The sequence below is a fragment of the Strix aluco genome, chromosome 3 (assembly GCF_031877795.1).
Source record: "Strix aluco isolate bStrAlu1 chromosome 3, bStrAlu1.hap1, whole genome shotgun sequence".
In the NCBI taxonomy this organism is placed as follows: Eukaryota; Metazoa; Chordata; class Aves; order Strigiformes; family Strigidae; genus Strix; species Strix aluco.
Window position 1 is genome coordinate 25,583,793 of NC_133933.1, and position 15,388 is coordinate 25,599,180.

At 45.2% G+C, this 15,388-nt stretch overlaps 1 protein-coding gene across 2 annotated transcripts in view; it reads left to right on the plus strand.

Moving 5' to 3' along the window:
• Nucleotides 1-14,083, plus strand: part of DUSP10 (dual specificity phosphatase 10) — a 28,228-nt gene extending 14,145 nt beyond the window's left edge. For both annotated transcript variants that reach the window (XM_074817859.1, XM_074817858.1), the window contains exons 3-4: nucleotides 9,034-9,411; nucleotides 12,801-14,083. In XM_074817859.1, coding sequence (XP_074673960.1) covers nucleotides 9,034-9,411; nucleotides 12,801-13,066 — 644 coding nt within the window. In that variant the 3' untranslated portion in view covers nucleotides 13,067-14,083. The remainder of the gene's footprint in view (nucleotides 1-9,033; nucleotides 9,412-12,800) is intronic.
• The last annotated feature ends 1,305 nt before the right edge of the window (nucleotides 14,084-15,388 follow it).

Consider the following 15,388-nt stretch of genomic DNA (forward strand, 5'->3'; position numbering starts at 1 on the left):
AAATATATGGATGCAAAGTGGGTCAACTTTCTCTTGCCCTTTGGCGTTTTTAAGATCTAGCTTTGCTTGTCTGACCATTAGTATTTAAGTGTTGACAGGGCTGGCCTTGAAGTTTGTGTCCATGCTAGATCCAGTAGTTTGCTGCTTTTATTTCTGGACAGTGTGCTACTGGGATATGTCAAGGCAGCACCCTTTATTTTCTGGTTTTTTTCATGTGCTTTGAAATACCTTGCTGGAAAGTGTCAAATCAGAGCCAGATACTATTGTTGTTATTATTATTGTTGTTATTATTATTAGTTCTAGCCAAAGGGATAGAATTCTTCACTTTAAAAAGAGTTTAGATCCAGCAGGAATGGATGGCACTTCCAAAGGCTGGTGTGGTATATCAGCACCCTGTTTTCCTTTCACGTTAGTTAATGGAAATGTTGCTGATGTTTCTGATGTGGAGAAACAGTGTTTTGGACTGGAGAAGAGCCTGTGTTCATCCTCAGGAGAAACAAAGCAGCCTCCTCTGTCGTTAGAAAGAAGCTGACCTGAAGAGGTTGCCCTTAAAAGGGTAAAGTGAATAAATAGATGGCTGAACCATGAAAATATCAAGTGTTCTCTAAAACATGTGAATTAAATGGAAATGTCCACCCCTACGCATCCAGGATTACAGATGTCTGACACAGTGCCGGGACCCTTCTCCCTCTTCAGACATGCTGAGCCAAAGCCCTTTGCATCATGCTCGTGCATGATCACACCGGCCACTGGCTGTCTCCAGGCCAAGCAGGCCAGTTGCTTGAGGGATGCGCATGGTGATGGACAGGGAGAGAATTGGTAATAAGTTAAAAAATAATAAAAAAAACCAACCCTTGGTGTTTTGGGCAAATCTGGTCTGCTCTACCTCTGTCTGTGAAAACAGACTCATAGCTCTTTGTCAATATAAAACCATTTGTGGTATCTTTATTGCATTAAAATAGTTTCTGTTCCCTCCCCCCTCACTTCCCCTGCCTCCTTTGTGCATAGCTTTAACATTTCTTGATGACCTTTTTGTTAATATGATTTCCAGTGGGAGCATTTCACAGTAGAAGTATGTATTCCTTCAGGGTTTATGCTGACATTTCCAGTGATTATTTAATTGGACTTCATGTTAGCCTACATCCCCACGGGAATGCATACTTTTGCTATGAGAAGTTGTAATGTGTCTAATTTTGAGTTTCTGCTATAAACGCTTGCCCTCCAGGGAGGGTAAGTCCAGTCCTTGTCTGTGGCTGCAGAATTGTCACCACAGTGTGTTTGGGTTGTGGGGTTTCTTGTCTTGTTCCTAATTACATTCTTGTATAGCTTAATCCTTGTACCAAAATTGAGAGCAGGCCTTCTCCTCTTTCACCTTCGTGACTGTTCCCCAAGGATAGCGTGTGCTCTGAAGGATGCAGTCATGTGGCTTATTTTCCTTTGAATACTTTATTTTTTTTTCTTTCAAATGGGCAGACTCTACACTTAGCATAGGGGGATTTCCAGTTACAAGCTGGAACCACTATCTTGAATTCAGAGATGTGGTCCAGAAGTATTCACAGAAGCTTCTGGATGGGCTGATGAGTAGTCCAGAAATTAGTGGCATCTCTTGGAAAAGCTGGTGAGTAGGGTAGGGAAGGGATGTGTGGGATTTGAATGGGCCCAAAACTTTGGAGCTGAGCAAAAACTAAGTTTAAAACAACAACAAAAAAAAAATCCCAAACTGAAATCCCTAGTGGCAGGTTAAAAAAAAAAACAATATTGTTTTTTTCTAATTGGAACTAATTTGGAAGATCTAGTGGTCTTCAGAAGAAGAAAAGCAAACGGGTGAGAGCTGATGGTGGAAAGAAGCAAGTCATGTGTTGAGGTGTGGGAGGTGCTGGGGGTGACAGTGAGGTTGATAGGAGGTGGTGGTGGAATGGGGGGAGCTGAGAGTCGAGCTGGGCAGAGCCAGCATCTCTGGTACAGCACAGCAGGGGAAGGGGCTTTCGGTGACCTCCCTCCTGCCTTCCTGGGACATATCCCTAGGATAGCCAGCTGCGCGGTGACTGGTGTCAAAGTACAAAATAGAAGTAGATGAGGCCAGGGAATGCAAAGGCCAGTGGGAGAGGATGTGCTGTGGCAAGGGGCGTGAGCCATAGCGAGATGAAATTAGAAATTGCATGCAAATGTGCACGCGTGTGCCTCAATGCTGAGGGGCAACCTTTCCACTTTATCTGGCATCACGCACTTGACTTCTAAAGGGACCCCAAAGCAGTTGTGTCAAGGATGTGCTTGTAACTCCTCTAGGCCAGAACTTGTGTACAAGCTGATCTCTTGGGATAGTTCCCACATGGAAAAAAAAAAAATGACCTTGCAAATTCTTTGGAATGCAGGGTTTTGCCTTTTTTTGAAGTGCAGTTGGCAGCTCGATTAGAGGGAGAGATTAGATTAGATTGAGTGTATTGAAGTGGAAGCTGTTCTTTGTGAACTATGTTTACTTTTACTTTTTTTATGTTTGTTTAAAGCTTAATCTTTTGTGGCAAGGCTGATGCCGAATGCCATGCAGGCGACAGGGACAGAAACCCTGCGATGGGTCTTTTCAGCCTCCTGCGGACAGGTGAGAAATACGCTCAGGACCAGAAAGTCAGACTTATTCTACTTGCCAGTAACAATAGAAGTAGAAAGACTTTGTTCTGCCTTTGACTTTGTAAAACAGGGAGGCAATGTGGGTTGCTGAGGTAAATGTGGATACTTATATTGTAAAAGGATGGATTTTTTTTTTTTTATTTGGTCCCCCCTTCCTTTAACATCAGGAATGGCAATGTGTAAAGCAGTCCTGGTGTCACTGTGGTCTCCTTGTACTGCAGAAGGATGGGCTCCCCTCTGTTGTGGGCTTGACCTCACAGAAGTCTCTCTCCAGTGTTTTAAAAACAAACAAAACCACAATTTCCTTGAAATCAAAGGAGCAACTCCTAATGTCACTTGGATGAGTGTGGTCTGATAGGTCCCCACCCCTTCTGACAGGAGTTGCCTGTCTCATCTCAGCTTCCCACTGTGTGGGCCAAATATAGTATTTTTCAACCATGTTGAGCTTTCTACAGCAATGGGGTCAAGCCTTGAGCACTGCTCAGCAGCAGCTGTGGTGAGAAGGACATCTGTCTTGGAGAGTAGGAACACTCCTACAGTGACCTGCTTGGATTGGCCCCATTGCTCCAGAAGAGGTGTGGGAAGCATGGTTCTTTGCCACATGAGCAGAATTCTGCTTGGACAAGGAAAGTGGCTGTCATGTTGTTCAGGAAATTTGAGTATCCCTTCTTTCATACTTCAGGATGAACAGGGAATGATCCCCAGTATGCACTGTTGAACCATCTCTGCTATGGCTGAAATGGTGCCAGCAACAGCTGTGGGAAAGTATGATGGCTAGATCTTCCACTGCAATGTGGTCTTAGCACTCGTGCTCTATGGATGCTCCCCCAGTGTCTCCATGTCCTCCCTGCTAGTACCTTTGGTACCCAGTAGACCTGCACCTGCTTGAGGCTAAGGGAGTACTGCAGAAGAAATATGGAGTGTTAGGTGCTTTTCTCCTGCTTTTCCTTTTTCCATGTCATCTGGTGGTGTTGGAGATAAAGTAGTGGGCCTTCAGTTTTGTTATGGCCCGGATACAAGATCCTTTGTGTGTAGTCATAAACTTCTGCAGACATGGCTGTGTTGGTCAGTGGTATGAAGAGATGGTCTGGATGGTTGTCCACATCCTGGGAGTGGATTTGGCTTATACTGACTGAATTCTGCTTCAGCCTGTACAGCTGCTTTTCCCTTGGTGGAAGGAAGCGAGCTGTGATGGATTTGCTGCTAATAGCATACCCATGTCAGAGGGGAGTGGTGTCCCTTGGGGTGTCTCCGTGCTGGAGTTCACTGGTTCACCTTGTGTGGGAAAGCACTCTTACAATAGATATGTGACCTGGGGACAAGACATTGCCTCCAAATAAGCTGAGCCAGCCTCAGCCCTCTGTAACCTGGTTTGTGAAGGTCAGCACAAGGAAAGCAGTGCTACCTACCTCTGAAGCCAGGAGGAATTGTAGCCTGAGCCAAAGGGGAGGAATATGTGACAGTAAAGAAAAAAGATAAGCAAGCACAGTGCTCAAAGGTAAGTGCATCTCACTCAAGCATGGTGCTACAATCCATAGCATTCCCTGCCCATGGTACAGGAGCAGCCTGAATGCTGGCATTAAAGCAGTGGTGGCTCAGCACCAGCATGCCACCCTGCAGCAGGACCTCCAGGCACTGACGGCAGCACGGCAGGGCCTGGACCCTCCTGCCAGGTTGAGGAAGGGCACAGCACTGGGTGGGCGAAGTGTCTGGACAGTACCTGGCCTCTATTTTTACATGCTGGAGTCACGTTTGCCTAACCTTGAGGCATCCTGCACTTTGAATCAACTTGACACAAAGTCATCTGTTCATTAATAACACAGGAGCAGTTTAATTGTTGTCTTAGTGGAAAAATACATGAGACTGTCATCAGCTGTTGCTTCTGGCAGTGCTTTTCTGCAGTAATGTAAATAAATGAGGTCACAGGTTTAAAGGAACAGGCTGTGCTTGCACAAATTCAAAGCGTCATCTTAAACAGATACGCACCAATTGTCCATATCTCCATCCTGCGCCCCAAATGCTCACTGTAACATTTCGACCTTAAGCACACTCAAACGCAGCTGCAGGGGCTTGGTTTGTTGTGTCAGTACTGACAGTGTGTGTGCTGAGAGGGTGTTTTAAAACTTGGCTTCATTCCTGAGCGAGCGAAGCTTTTGGTGGCCAGAACCCCAGTATCGCCAAATTTTCTGCTGCTCCCCCTGCAAGAGCCCAGCAAGTCAAGAGGAGGGAAAGCTACAGACCAAACATCTTTTCTGCTGATACTTCACAGCACCCTGGGATTTCTGCTCTTGTTGCACATGTGCCTGTGTGGTTTTGGTTTTATTTTTTTGAGATGCTTTGTTATTGTAATCGAGGATGAGTGGATCCAGAAATCCGCCTGGACAGCTTTGAAAGCTGTATAAAAGGTCTGTTTGTCTCCTGGGACCACGTGTTCTGTCTAAATGTGGGTCCTGCATCTGCAGTCTGTCATGTATGAAAATACGTTCCTGTTTGTAATTGTAGCAGGAACACCCAGTACCTGTCATGCTCAGAACAAAGTATGGCCACACCAATGAGGTAATGCAAAGGTATTGCTTTATAGTGAGGGTATTTCACACTAACTGCCTCTGTAAGCGCTCTCACTATAGAGGGAACAAGGTCACTTACTCCCTTTACTGTGGGGTAAGAGCCTGTTTCCAGATAGGAAACATGCTGCAAATCTCACAAAACATGTAAACCCACATCCTAGTTTGCATATAGTCAAACAGCTATAGAGCAGCAGTGATGGTTGAAAGAGGTGTCAGAGAAGACACAGAGGAGGGTGGGTGTTACTGTACTCATTGTACTTTAATTCTCAATCTTCTCTTTAAAAATAAAAATAAAATAAAAACCCAAAAAAACCCACAAAAAAAACCCAAAAGAAAAACCAAACCAAAAACCCAAACAAAAAAACCCACCCACTTGTATAAAGTGTGTGCAGGTAAGGTTTGTTTTTCTTGCTTTCCTTGAAGATAGTTGTCTCTAGTGCAAGGTCATGGTCCCTTGTAAAAGCTGGTTGCCTAGTTCCTGACATACCTCTTGTGCCTGTTTTGCATAGTGTTTGCCCTCTTCTGATGGCAGATGACAGACACCATGTTTGGCATGATTTTCATGCAAGCACCATGCTGCTTGTCTTTTTTTATTTGTTCAGAGCTGCTCTGGCTCCTGCCCAGCTGCTCACCTGGCCTCGCAGCGCTGGTGCAAGCCCCAGGCTCCTGGGTGGCTTTGGAGTTGGGAAAATCTGTGTGCAGCTGCTGCCCGGGTGCTGCTAGGCGGGGGATTTTGAGAAGCATTAAGCGAGATGTTTATGGGCAGATGGCTGCAAAGAACTTGAACAAACAAGTGTGAATAGCTGGAGCATGTACGGTGCTGACTTGAAACTTCCTAAAAGTTTTGAGGTCTCTGACAATCCAGAGTCTGTTGTTGCTCACTAACTGTTCTGGCAGGGCAAGATGCTGGAAGATGTCATGCAGTGATAACTGCAAAAATATTTGGTTCTTGCATCAGTGGTGAGCAGGAGCCCTCAGTCTTTTGTGTTCCACTAGATGCAGGCAAGGCCACCTGCTGTGAAGGGTCCTGCTTTGATTAATTTCCTTATAATAGAAATATCTTGGGTTCCCCAGTGTGCTGGAAATCCTTGCATGTCCATCTTCGTTTGGACTTGGGTAGGTTCACCCCCATGAAATCCTGCCCAGCAGCCGTTTCGGAGCAGAGTGTGCACAAAAGCACTTGGCATGTTCTCCACATCCACGTGTGGGCTGTGTCAAACTGACTGGGTGGTTCAGGCTTTTTGCTGTACTTTGGTTATTAAAGCTATGTGGTATGTTTAAAGCTAGAAGAGACAGGTTACAACCATGACATTCTGTAGAAGTGAACGCTGGTGGCTTATCTAGCTGCTGGCATTTTGGTTTGTCACTGAAGGTGGCTACACAGCTGAGTCTAGGCTTCATGGCTGTCACTCAGTCCGCACAGCTGTGCATGCTAATGGTCTTTCCTGGTGAATATATTGTATTGCCTCTGTGCTTAGGCTGCCTGTATAAGATGAAGGCTTTTTGCATATGGCAAATAGCAGGTGAAAAGCTGCTTTTAAAATGCACCTTACTTTTGAGCTAGTGAAGAGCTTCTGCCAGGTTGTGCGTCTCCTCCACACTTCCTGTTGCTGCCCTCTGCAACGCTTCCTTCATGTCCCAGGTTTGGAATGGCTTGAGCAGCTTCAACCACAAAACAGCTTCTGTTACAAACACGAGTCACTAAAGCAACTTATTTTTCAGGGGTTTTCTTAGGAATCCCGGCGTGCTCTGGTTATTGTTTAAACAGCAATATTTAGGCTGAACGGATTGCTTGCCTATGCAGAAGGATGGGAATGTGAGTTAGGGCTTAGCCTTTAGCCCAGACTCTAGGCTGGGGCTGTCTGTTTGGATGAGATTTCAGACATCTTCAGCTTGGGGACCATAGTCTTGTTTGTTTTCTTGAGTGAACTGAGAAGATTTGGCCTTGACAGGGTCTGAAAAGGGGTGCAGTTGACAGTTGAGCTCAGATTTTTGTCCTTGCTCATTTTTCCATCCTGCTCCCCTGTTGTAACAACGTTGTGAGCAGAGATTAAGGCAGATCTGTTTGCTTTGTGTTCTGTAAACAGCAGAAACAGCTGAAGACAAGCATGCTTTTGAGGTGGGGGAAATACTCTGTTTTGTGGGCAGTTGGAGGATTTCTGGGAAGATGAGTTACTAGCAGCATGTGAAGAATAAAAGTCTGCACATTAAAAAGGGTACTTGTATTAGAGGGACTTAGATGGTTGTAACCTAGACTGGGTGCCTCGTGCCCATCGAGTACTGTGTAGGGCACCGAGATGGTCCCTGGGTGGGTCCCACCCTATGGGCAGGTGTGTGGACATGTGGAGTAGCAGCACTCAAGACATTGGCATCAAAGCCCTTTGCTGTGTGTGATCCAGAGTCTGTGTGACAGCGTGTTTTGCTGTGTTTTAAAATCTTCCTTCGCTAGATGACTGTGAAAGAGCAGGGAAAAGACAACCTCTTTTTTTCTTTTTTCAAGAATAACTTTATTGGGATGGTGACATTCAGCATTTATTTTGGCTAGTGTAGCTCTTTCTAGTAACTTCAGCATAGCTCTCCCCCGTCCTGGTTGTGGGTTTTTTTTTTTTTGGCTTGCATTTAACAAAGTGCAATTGAGTCTGAACACTTGGCCCGTCTCGATGTGGTGCATGACTCCAAGTATCCTGGTACAACATAAACGTGTGCTTTTGGGAGCGAGGCGGGGGGAATATATCATTGGATTTCTCCTCTTTCCGCCTTTTTCTTTTGGAGGAGCCACCTGTTAGCATTACATCAGCGGCTCCCAGGAACGCCGCCTCCTACCAAAGGCCTTACACAAAGTAGTTCTTCTTGTATTGTTTGCGCTCAAAGAGCTGATGTCATGCCAGCTGATGTCATTGTGTGCTTTGTGTAATCGCTATGGAAACCGGGCAGGTGGGGAGCCTGGGGCTGATGTAATTGCCGAATGAGGTGTAGAAAGGAGGTCTGCTTTTCTGCTCCAGTTCTGCGGAGCCGCCCTTCTGATAAAAAAAAAAAAAGGGGGGGGGGGGAGGGAATGCTGTTTGAAAAAGCCAGCAAGATGTGCAGTAGAGCCAGGGGAGGCACGAGCCAAAAAAGTGACTTCTCCCTCCCCCCTTGGATCCATTTCCCAATCCATATTAATGTCCTAAAAATAACTCTTGCTAGATATTTTCAGGCAGCCGGGGCAGAGAAAGGAGAGCTGTTTGCCACATGTTAAGTGAGCGCCTCAGTCGCTGTTTGGTTACAGGGAGCGACTTTCTTTTGTTTGGCCCCACACGCATAGGTAGGGTTCTGTGGGGCACCCACCCCTCCTCGGGGGCGTTGGATCAGGGGGTGCCCCGCAGGGCTGCTCCCAGCAGGCAAATCTGCTGTGGACAGGTAAAGCTAAAAGACTGTCCCAGCTGGCTCACTGCTTTGGTGTGGTGATAGCCCATTTGCTCATCATCTTGGTGATGTTTTCCTTCTTGGAAAAATGCCTTTTGTCTCTTTTTTTGTTTTGTTTTCCCCCCTCCCTTTGCTTCCTCCCATGGGCTCATAGGTGAGGCAGCCCCAGCATACTGATGTTGCACAGTTGTGTTTGTGCGCCTCTTCCGTGGCACTGTCACCCTTGTGGAGGGGAGGACAATGCGTGCCACTGATTCATGCAACCCTTGCCATTGATAGCCGTGCCCAACATCGGTCACTGTAATAGTGGTGGTGGGGACAATAGAGCCAGCTCCAGTCCTGGTGGCCCCAGCATGTGCTCTGAAGAAGGGTGTGTCCAAAGCGTTGCCAACCTTGGGGTGTCTAACCAAAATATCTGCTTGGTCTCTCTTCCCAGGAGGACTCAGCGGTTTCAAGCAGAACCATGAAAACCTCTGCGATAACTCCCTCCAGCTGCAAGAGTGCCCAGAGGGGGGAGGAGGGGGCGGCGCATCTGCTGTCCCCCCCACGCTACCTCAGTCTATCCCCACCACACCGGACATCGAGAATGCTGAGCTCACCCCCATCCTGCCCTTCCTCTTCCTTGGAAATGAGCACGATGCTCAGGACTTGGAGAAAATGCAGAGGATGAACATAGGCTACGTAATCAATGTGACCACCCACCTGCCCCTGTACCATTACGAGAAAGGCATGTTCAACTACAAGCGGCTCCCAGCCACTGATAGCAACAAGCAGAATCTCAGGCAGTATTTTGAAGAGGCTTTTGAGTTCATTGGTAATTATCCTTGACTGGAAATACTCCCGTGGTTTTTTTACCTGTTGTATTAACCTAGGGTGAATTTTATGCTTTGCTAACTACCCTGAAGGCTGCGGAAGACCATATTTGCTTTTGTTTAGGTTGTCAGAAATGCTGAGCACCTCACATTTCTACTTGTTCTCATCTCTGGCATATCCAGTTAAGTAGCCTGAAGGTACAGTTTTTATTCATTGATAGCAATGCCTACCTCCAGGCTTCCAAATTCAGGAAACCCCAGAAAACTGAGACCTGGCACCTCCTCTTCTTGATTCCTTTGCATTTCTAGTTTCCACGGTGGCTTCCAGCCAGTTTTTCGTAGTAACTATTCTTAATGATGGCTGAGTCTTTCCTAACTTAATTTCATGAGAAAACTGACAAAATTTCACACTTTACTTGTTCTGTCATTAGATTTATAACTCCAGAGTGTATGTGTGGATGAGTGGATTGTGAAGAAAACTTGTATTAATAAGCCTGTAAACCCTGTAGGCTGAGTTTACCACAGACGTGCAGCTTGTTGGGGAGGTTGCTGAAGAAATGACCCAGTAATATTGCCCGTGTTGCTCCAGACCTCGCTATGACCCATGGAGCATAACCCTCAGCCAAGTTCAGGGGTGCGTTCAGCTCTGGTTGGTCATCTAGGCTAAAGCCAGATGGCCTCTTTAAGCAAGGCTGGTCAGTGAGGACATTGGGTTTTGAGGACCTTCCCTTGTCCCTCTACATGTCTTTGTGGCACAGCTTTTGCAGCATAGTCCACTTTTGCTTCCCCAGCACAAGTATGTGTCCTGAGAGGTTCTCTGGAATATGCGGGGGTGACCACTGACATATAATTTTGTTTTCTTGTGCTGAGGCTGGGCTAATCTCTTTAACTAGCCAAAGGAAGTGTGCTTCTGTGCTTCATCACACCTTAGGTCCTTAGCTGACCCCATGCTGAAGTGGGTGCAGAGCTGTCACCCTCTCTGCCCTCAAAACATCCGTGTTTATGGCCCTTGAATCAGGGTGTGGGTACACGGCTCCTGAAACTCAAGCCTGCTTGTGCTGGCTCTGTGGAGGTGCTCTTGGGCTCAGCAAGGATTGGGCCCCGGTTGTGGGACTGGGCCCTGGGGCAGGAGGTCCAAGCTCAGCATATTCTTCAGAGCCCATCTGCCCCTGCCGTATGGCTGGGCAGGGACTCGCTGCTCTGAAGCAGACAGCTTGTCAGCTTAGTCTGGCTGTGTTTCGGTTGGCAGGGAGTCATTGTGCGCTGATGCATGGGGTCTGTAGCCATGCTACTTTAGTGAAGGTGAACAGGCAAATTGCTGCTTATGCTGCAGTTCACATGGAGTGCAGCATTAAAGCTTGAGTCTTACCGTTGAGAGCTTCTACCATGAGCCCTTGGGCTTGTCCTCTACAGTGTAGAGGACTAAAGGATCTCTGCTTAAAACCAAATTCTCCCTAGTGTTTCTAACCCAATCCTCGCTCTACCAGTAGTGCTGTCAGCTCCTGAATCTGCTGATTACTGTGTGCATGGCAAGGTGAACACCCCTGTTTGGGTGAAGGGAAACCTTCTCTGAGGGTAGGGGAGGGGGAATCTGGCTTTGATCCTTTGGGAAGAAAAGTTGGGTCAAGAAATCCAGTAAAACCTTAAACTTTGGATTCAACAAGATGGGGAGATGCAATAGGCTAAGCTTACACAGAGAAACTGCAAAGCTCTGTTGAGGTACTTTTGGGTGGGAGGGAGACTTCTGCACCCAGCATCCCTATGAACTGCAGGATTAGAGCTCTCAAAACCACTAAAAGTAGTGTTTGGTTTATGGCCTTACCAAGGGCAGAGAAAGCAGCCTTGCCCTGAAAAGGTTTAGAAACACTTTCAAAACCTATTTTTTTTTCCCATTTAATAATTACAGCCTGAGGGTCTGTCTTTGTTTTTAATAAACAAATATTTCTCCATTGAGAGTTTTTCTCCATAGCAAACTTAGCCAGCTGGGTAAGTAAATAGTCAAAGCTTTCCCTTCCTCGGGGTAAACTTTAAATTGCATTTGAGAAGATTTGGAAATGTTTAAACAGCAGATGATTGGCCTATGTTTCTTTAAATATGTCATGAAAAAACTACAACCAAACCCAGGTTTAGCTAAGACTAAAGCCATAGGAAGTGAAATCATCAAAAACTCTCTGGGAAAGTGTGTCAAAATGTGTTAAGAGTTTCAGCTTTCTGAAATACTAACTGGCAAAAAGGTCTGGAGGGAAGTTGGCTTCATTTATGCTTTCACAATACAGGTTGAACACGTGGGGTAGGATGAACCATATTCTTGGTGGGGTTGGATTCATGCCAAAACTTGCTAAATTCATGCTCCTCCTGCAGATTAAAACAAAAGAAATAGATTGAAGTGTCACATCTTGAAAGTTTTATCTTCTATTTTAAAAGCAAGCTGGGGGAGTTGAGGATGGTGTGGTAGTGACTCTTTCTCATGTCCTATTAGCATGTGGTTCCAGGGGCTCTGTCCTCCCTGAATCCTGCCCAGGTTGCATCTCTCTAAGTGGTGTATCTTGGTGGAGAGCGTGTGTGTGATTGTGTGTGTGATTGTTGTTGTCTGCCTTCCTTCCTCCCTCCCCCTCCACCTCGTCCTTTCCCCTCCACTTGCCCAGTGAGACGCTCTGGAGGGATATCGTTCAGCAGAATGCAATGCTGTGCTTGAGTTGTGAAAACAGGGATGGCAAATTGCCTTTTTCACACTGCTGAAGGTGACCAAGTCAAAATACGCAAAGCTTGACATGCAGGAAGTGAGGAGCCAGAATTTGAGGTCTCTTACCACCAAAGTCTTGCAGAGGTGTAAACCGGATCCAGCCTCTGATTTTTGCAGAGACACCACAGCAGAGTGCCCTGTTGAAGCTCATTACGAGAGTAGCTTTGTAAAAGACTTGAAGAATAGGGGTTTGAAACAGATGTATTGTTATGAATTCAATCTGAAAATACCTGTTTTTGAAAAGGTGGTGTCCTGCTTTGAAAGGGAGGTTGAGATGCCAGTGTAACACAGCGATGTTGACGGAGGTGGAGATGGAGCCTGAGCTGTCTCGTCATGGGACTTGACCTCCTAAATAAATCTCCCTGGCAGTGCATGTGTGCAGCGCACCAGTGTCTCTCAATGTGCAGTTCATCTAATAGAGATAAAAGTGAATGTGAGGATTTTCAGTGTGACTGGCCTGTGTTTCACATTCAGTAACTCTGAAACACCAAAGGAAGATGGACTGGAGGGGAAGGGGAGGAGATGCTGCTGTGCTTGTAGTCAAATAAAGGGACTGTTCACACTAAGTTACTCTTAATTGCACTGAGCTTTTTCTAATTTATGAACTGGCAAAAAAATCTTATTTTCTTCTGTCTGTCTTGTTTCCAGAGGAAGCTCATCAGTGTGGAAAAGGTCTCCTCATCCACTGCCAGGCTGGTGTCTCCCGATCTGCCACCATAGTTATCGCGTACTTAATGAAGCACACGCGCATGACCATGACGGATGCCTATAAATTTGTAAAAGGCAAACGACCAATCATTTCCCCTAACCTTAACTTTATGGGGCAGTTACTGGAGTTTGAAGAAGATCTAAACAACGGTGTTACACCACGAATCCTCACACCAAAGTTGATCGGCGTAGAGACTGTCGTGTGACAGCAAAGCTGCGAGGAGGCGCTCAGTGAAGGGGTTAACCTATTCTTCACTTGATTTGGGGCAGTGATGGGTGGGTTGTGGGTTTTTCTTTTTAGCTTTCAAAGGGGGGGTTTTGTGGCAAACTTTTTGTGAATAAAAAACCTTTTTTTGTAGGAAAGGTTTTTAAAAGATCTAAGAACTTTGCCGTGCTTGGGATGCTGTTGTGATTTCCTTCCCAGATGCCGGCAGAGCAGGGAGGATTTGGAGCAAAAGGAGTACTTTATAAAATCAAAACAAGATGAGGAAATATTGGGCTTTTTTTCCTTTTATTTTTCCTTCCTCTCCTGCTACTTGTAGAGTTTATGGCTAAGTAGTCTGTGCAGGTTCATAGACTGAAGAAACCTAAGTTGAAGATGAAACACAAACAGCCAAAACAAAGCAGAAAAAAACCCTCCCTGAAACATAAGGGCCTTCGTTCTGCAAAGGCTTTGCTAAAGATAACCTAGCAAAATGCTCACCGATGCAAAGGAAATCAGAGCAGCTTAAAAAGTCTGCAAGGCACTTTTCACACTCCTGACTCAAACTAAAGAAGAAAGAAGTTTATTTGGCGTGTTTCATGTTCCAGTTCTATTTTTCTATTTTGGGGCGTAAGGTTTTAACAGCAAGGGACTTTGATCATTCTATGCCATATGCCTTCACTGGCTTCTTGTGCAATAATAATTTGGGGTTTGTTTTGAGTGTTCAAACCAATTAGAGTTGGCTGCCCACTAATAATAAGATAATAATTTTTAAAGTCTAATAGTGCAACAGCAGCCAGCTTGGTTCAGAAAGGCTAAATGAGAGCATTTATTTTGTTCCTTTATATGATTTTGATCCTGGTTACAGTGCCATAAACCTTGTTACATATGTATATCAGAATGTACAAAAATCAAGACCGAGCAAAGTTTATTTAAAAATATTTTTCGCACAAAATATTGGTGTGTTTCAGTTGTCTATGTAAAAAAAAAATTTGATTATAAAACAAAATCTTTTGGAAAATGTGTGTCCTTTTATTTCTTCAGCAGTTTTCCATTTTCTTTGTGGGATGGGTTTTTGTTCTGTTCTTTTTTGTTTTGTTTTTTGTTGTAGTGTACATCTCCCTTTGACAAAACTGGTATCTCTTGTTCAGCTTGGATTCAGTGTTTTGTTCCTGTCCTCTGCTGGTGGAACATGCTTTCTTTATTTTCTACTCTACTCTTGCATCCTTCAATTTCTGTAACCGGATTTTTCTCTCCTGGAAGTGCATCAGTTCTGGAGCTGTTTGGCTGAATTAGCACTATTGATGAGGGCTCTTTGAGACAGACCTGTTCTTTCTACAGCTCAGTAGCCATTTGGAAAAATAAGAAATAAACATTTCTCTACTGATTCCTTTTCATCTTCCTGCAAGTAGCTTACCTTCTATGTTACGGAATTGTCCGGTTTCTAGAAATATGTTGGTTTCATGTGTGTTTTCCCTGGCCTCTCTATAGTGCCCTCCTTTAGGAGTTCCATTATTCCTGGGAATCTTCCTCCTGGGATTTCCCCCTCTTTCTTGCTCATCTTTCCTTCATCCCCCTCCTTTATCCAGCTGTGTCAGTGTTAAGTGTGGTGCTTATTGTAGGGCTGATGTTTCTGCCTGACAGTGTCCCTTAGGTGGCTGACTTTTGCTTACTTTGTATTTACTTTTTTTTAATGATATGATATAACCTGATCTCTTCTGGACCGTTACCAACTCTAAAGTTTATTTGTATGAACCTAAAATGAGTTAGAAAACATTTCTCGTATGATTTTGTTGTGCAAACTGATATATCCCAGGAAGTCTGATAGCAATGGAGGTTTTTCCTAGACAAAACCTACGTGGATGGACTGAACCAAGTTTAAATCAGGACCTGTTGGAAAACTTATGTATAATCACATTAAACATGTATATTTTTGTGGACATTTTACTTAAAATGTTGTTACTATACAGATATTTTCTTGAAACTTATCCCTTTATTAAATTATTTTTCTACTGGAAATGATTTTTTTTTTTAATTCTTTTCTATGATCAATATTGGTCCTTTTGCTGAGATGCCCTTGGCAGCAAGTGTCGCCCAGGTGGCAAAAGCTCTCAGACTGTGACTGCTCCTGGGGCTGCAGGGCGAGTGACTGAACAGAGAGGTTACCACATGCTGGTTGGGAGCCTTCGTGCTCTGGGATGAAGGAGGTCCCTCAGCAAAGATGGTCTCCCTTGTCCGTCCCCCCCCCCCCCTCCCTTTCCTTGCATTTGGTCTCAACCTCTTCCAGCTGTTCTCCATGAACTGCAGGTGCAGGTAGTTTGAGAGC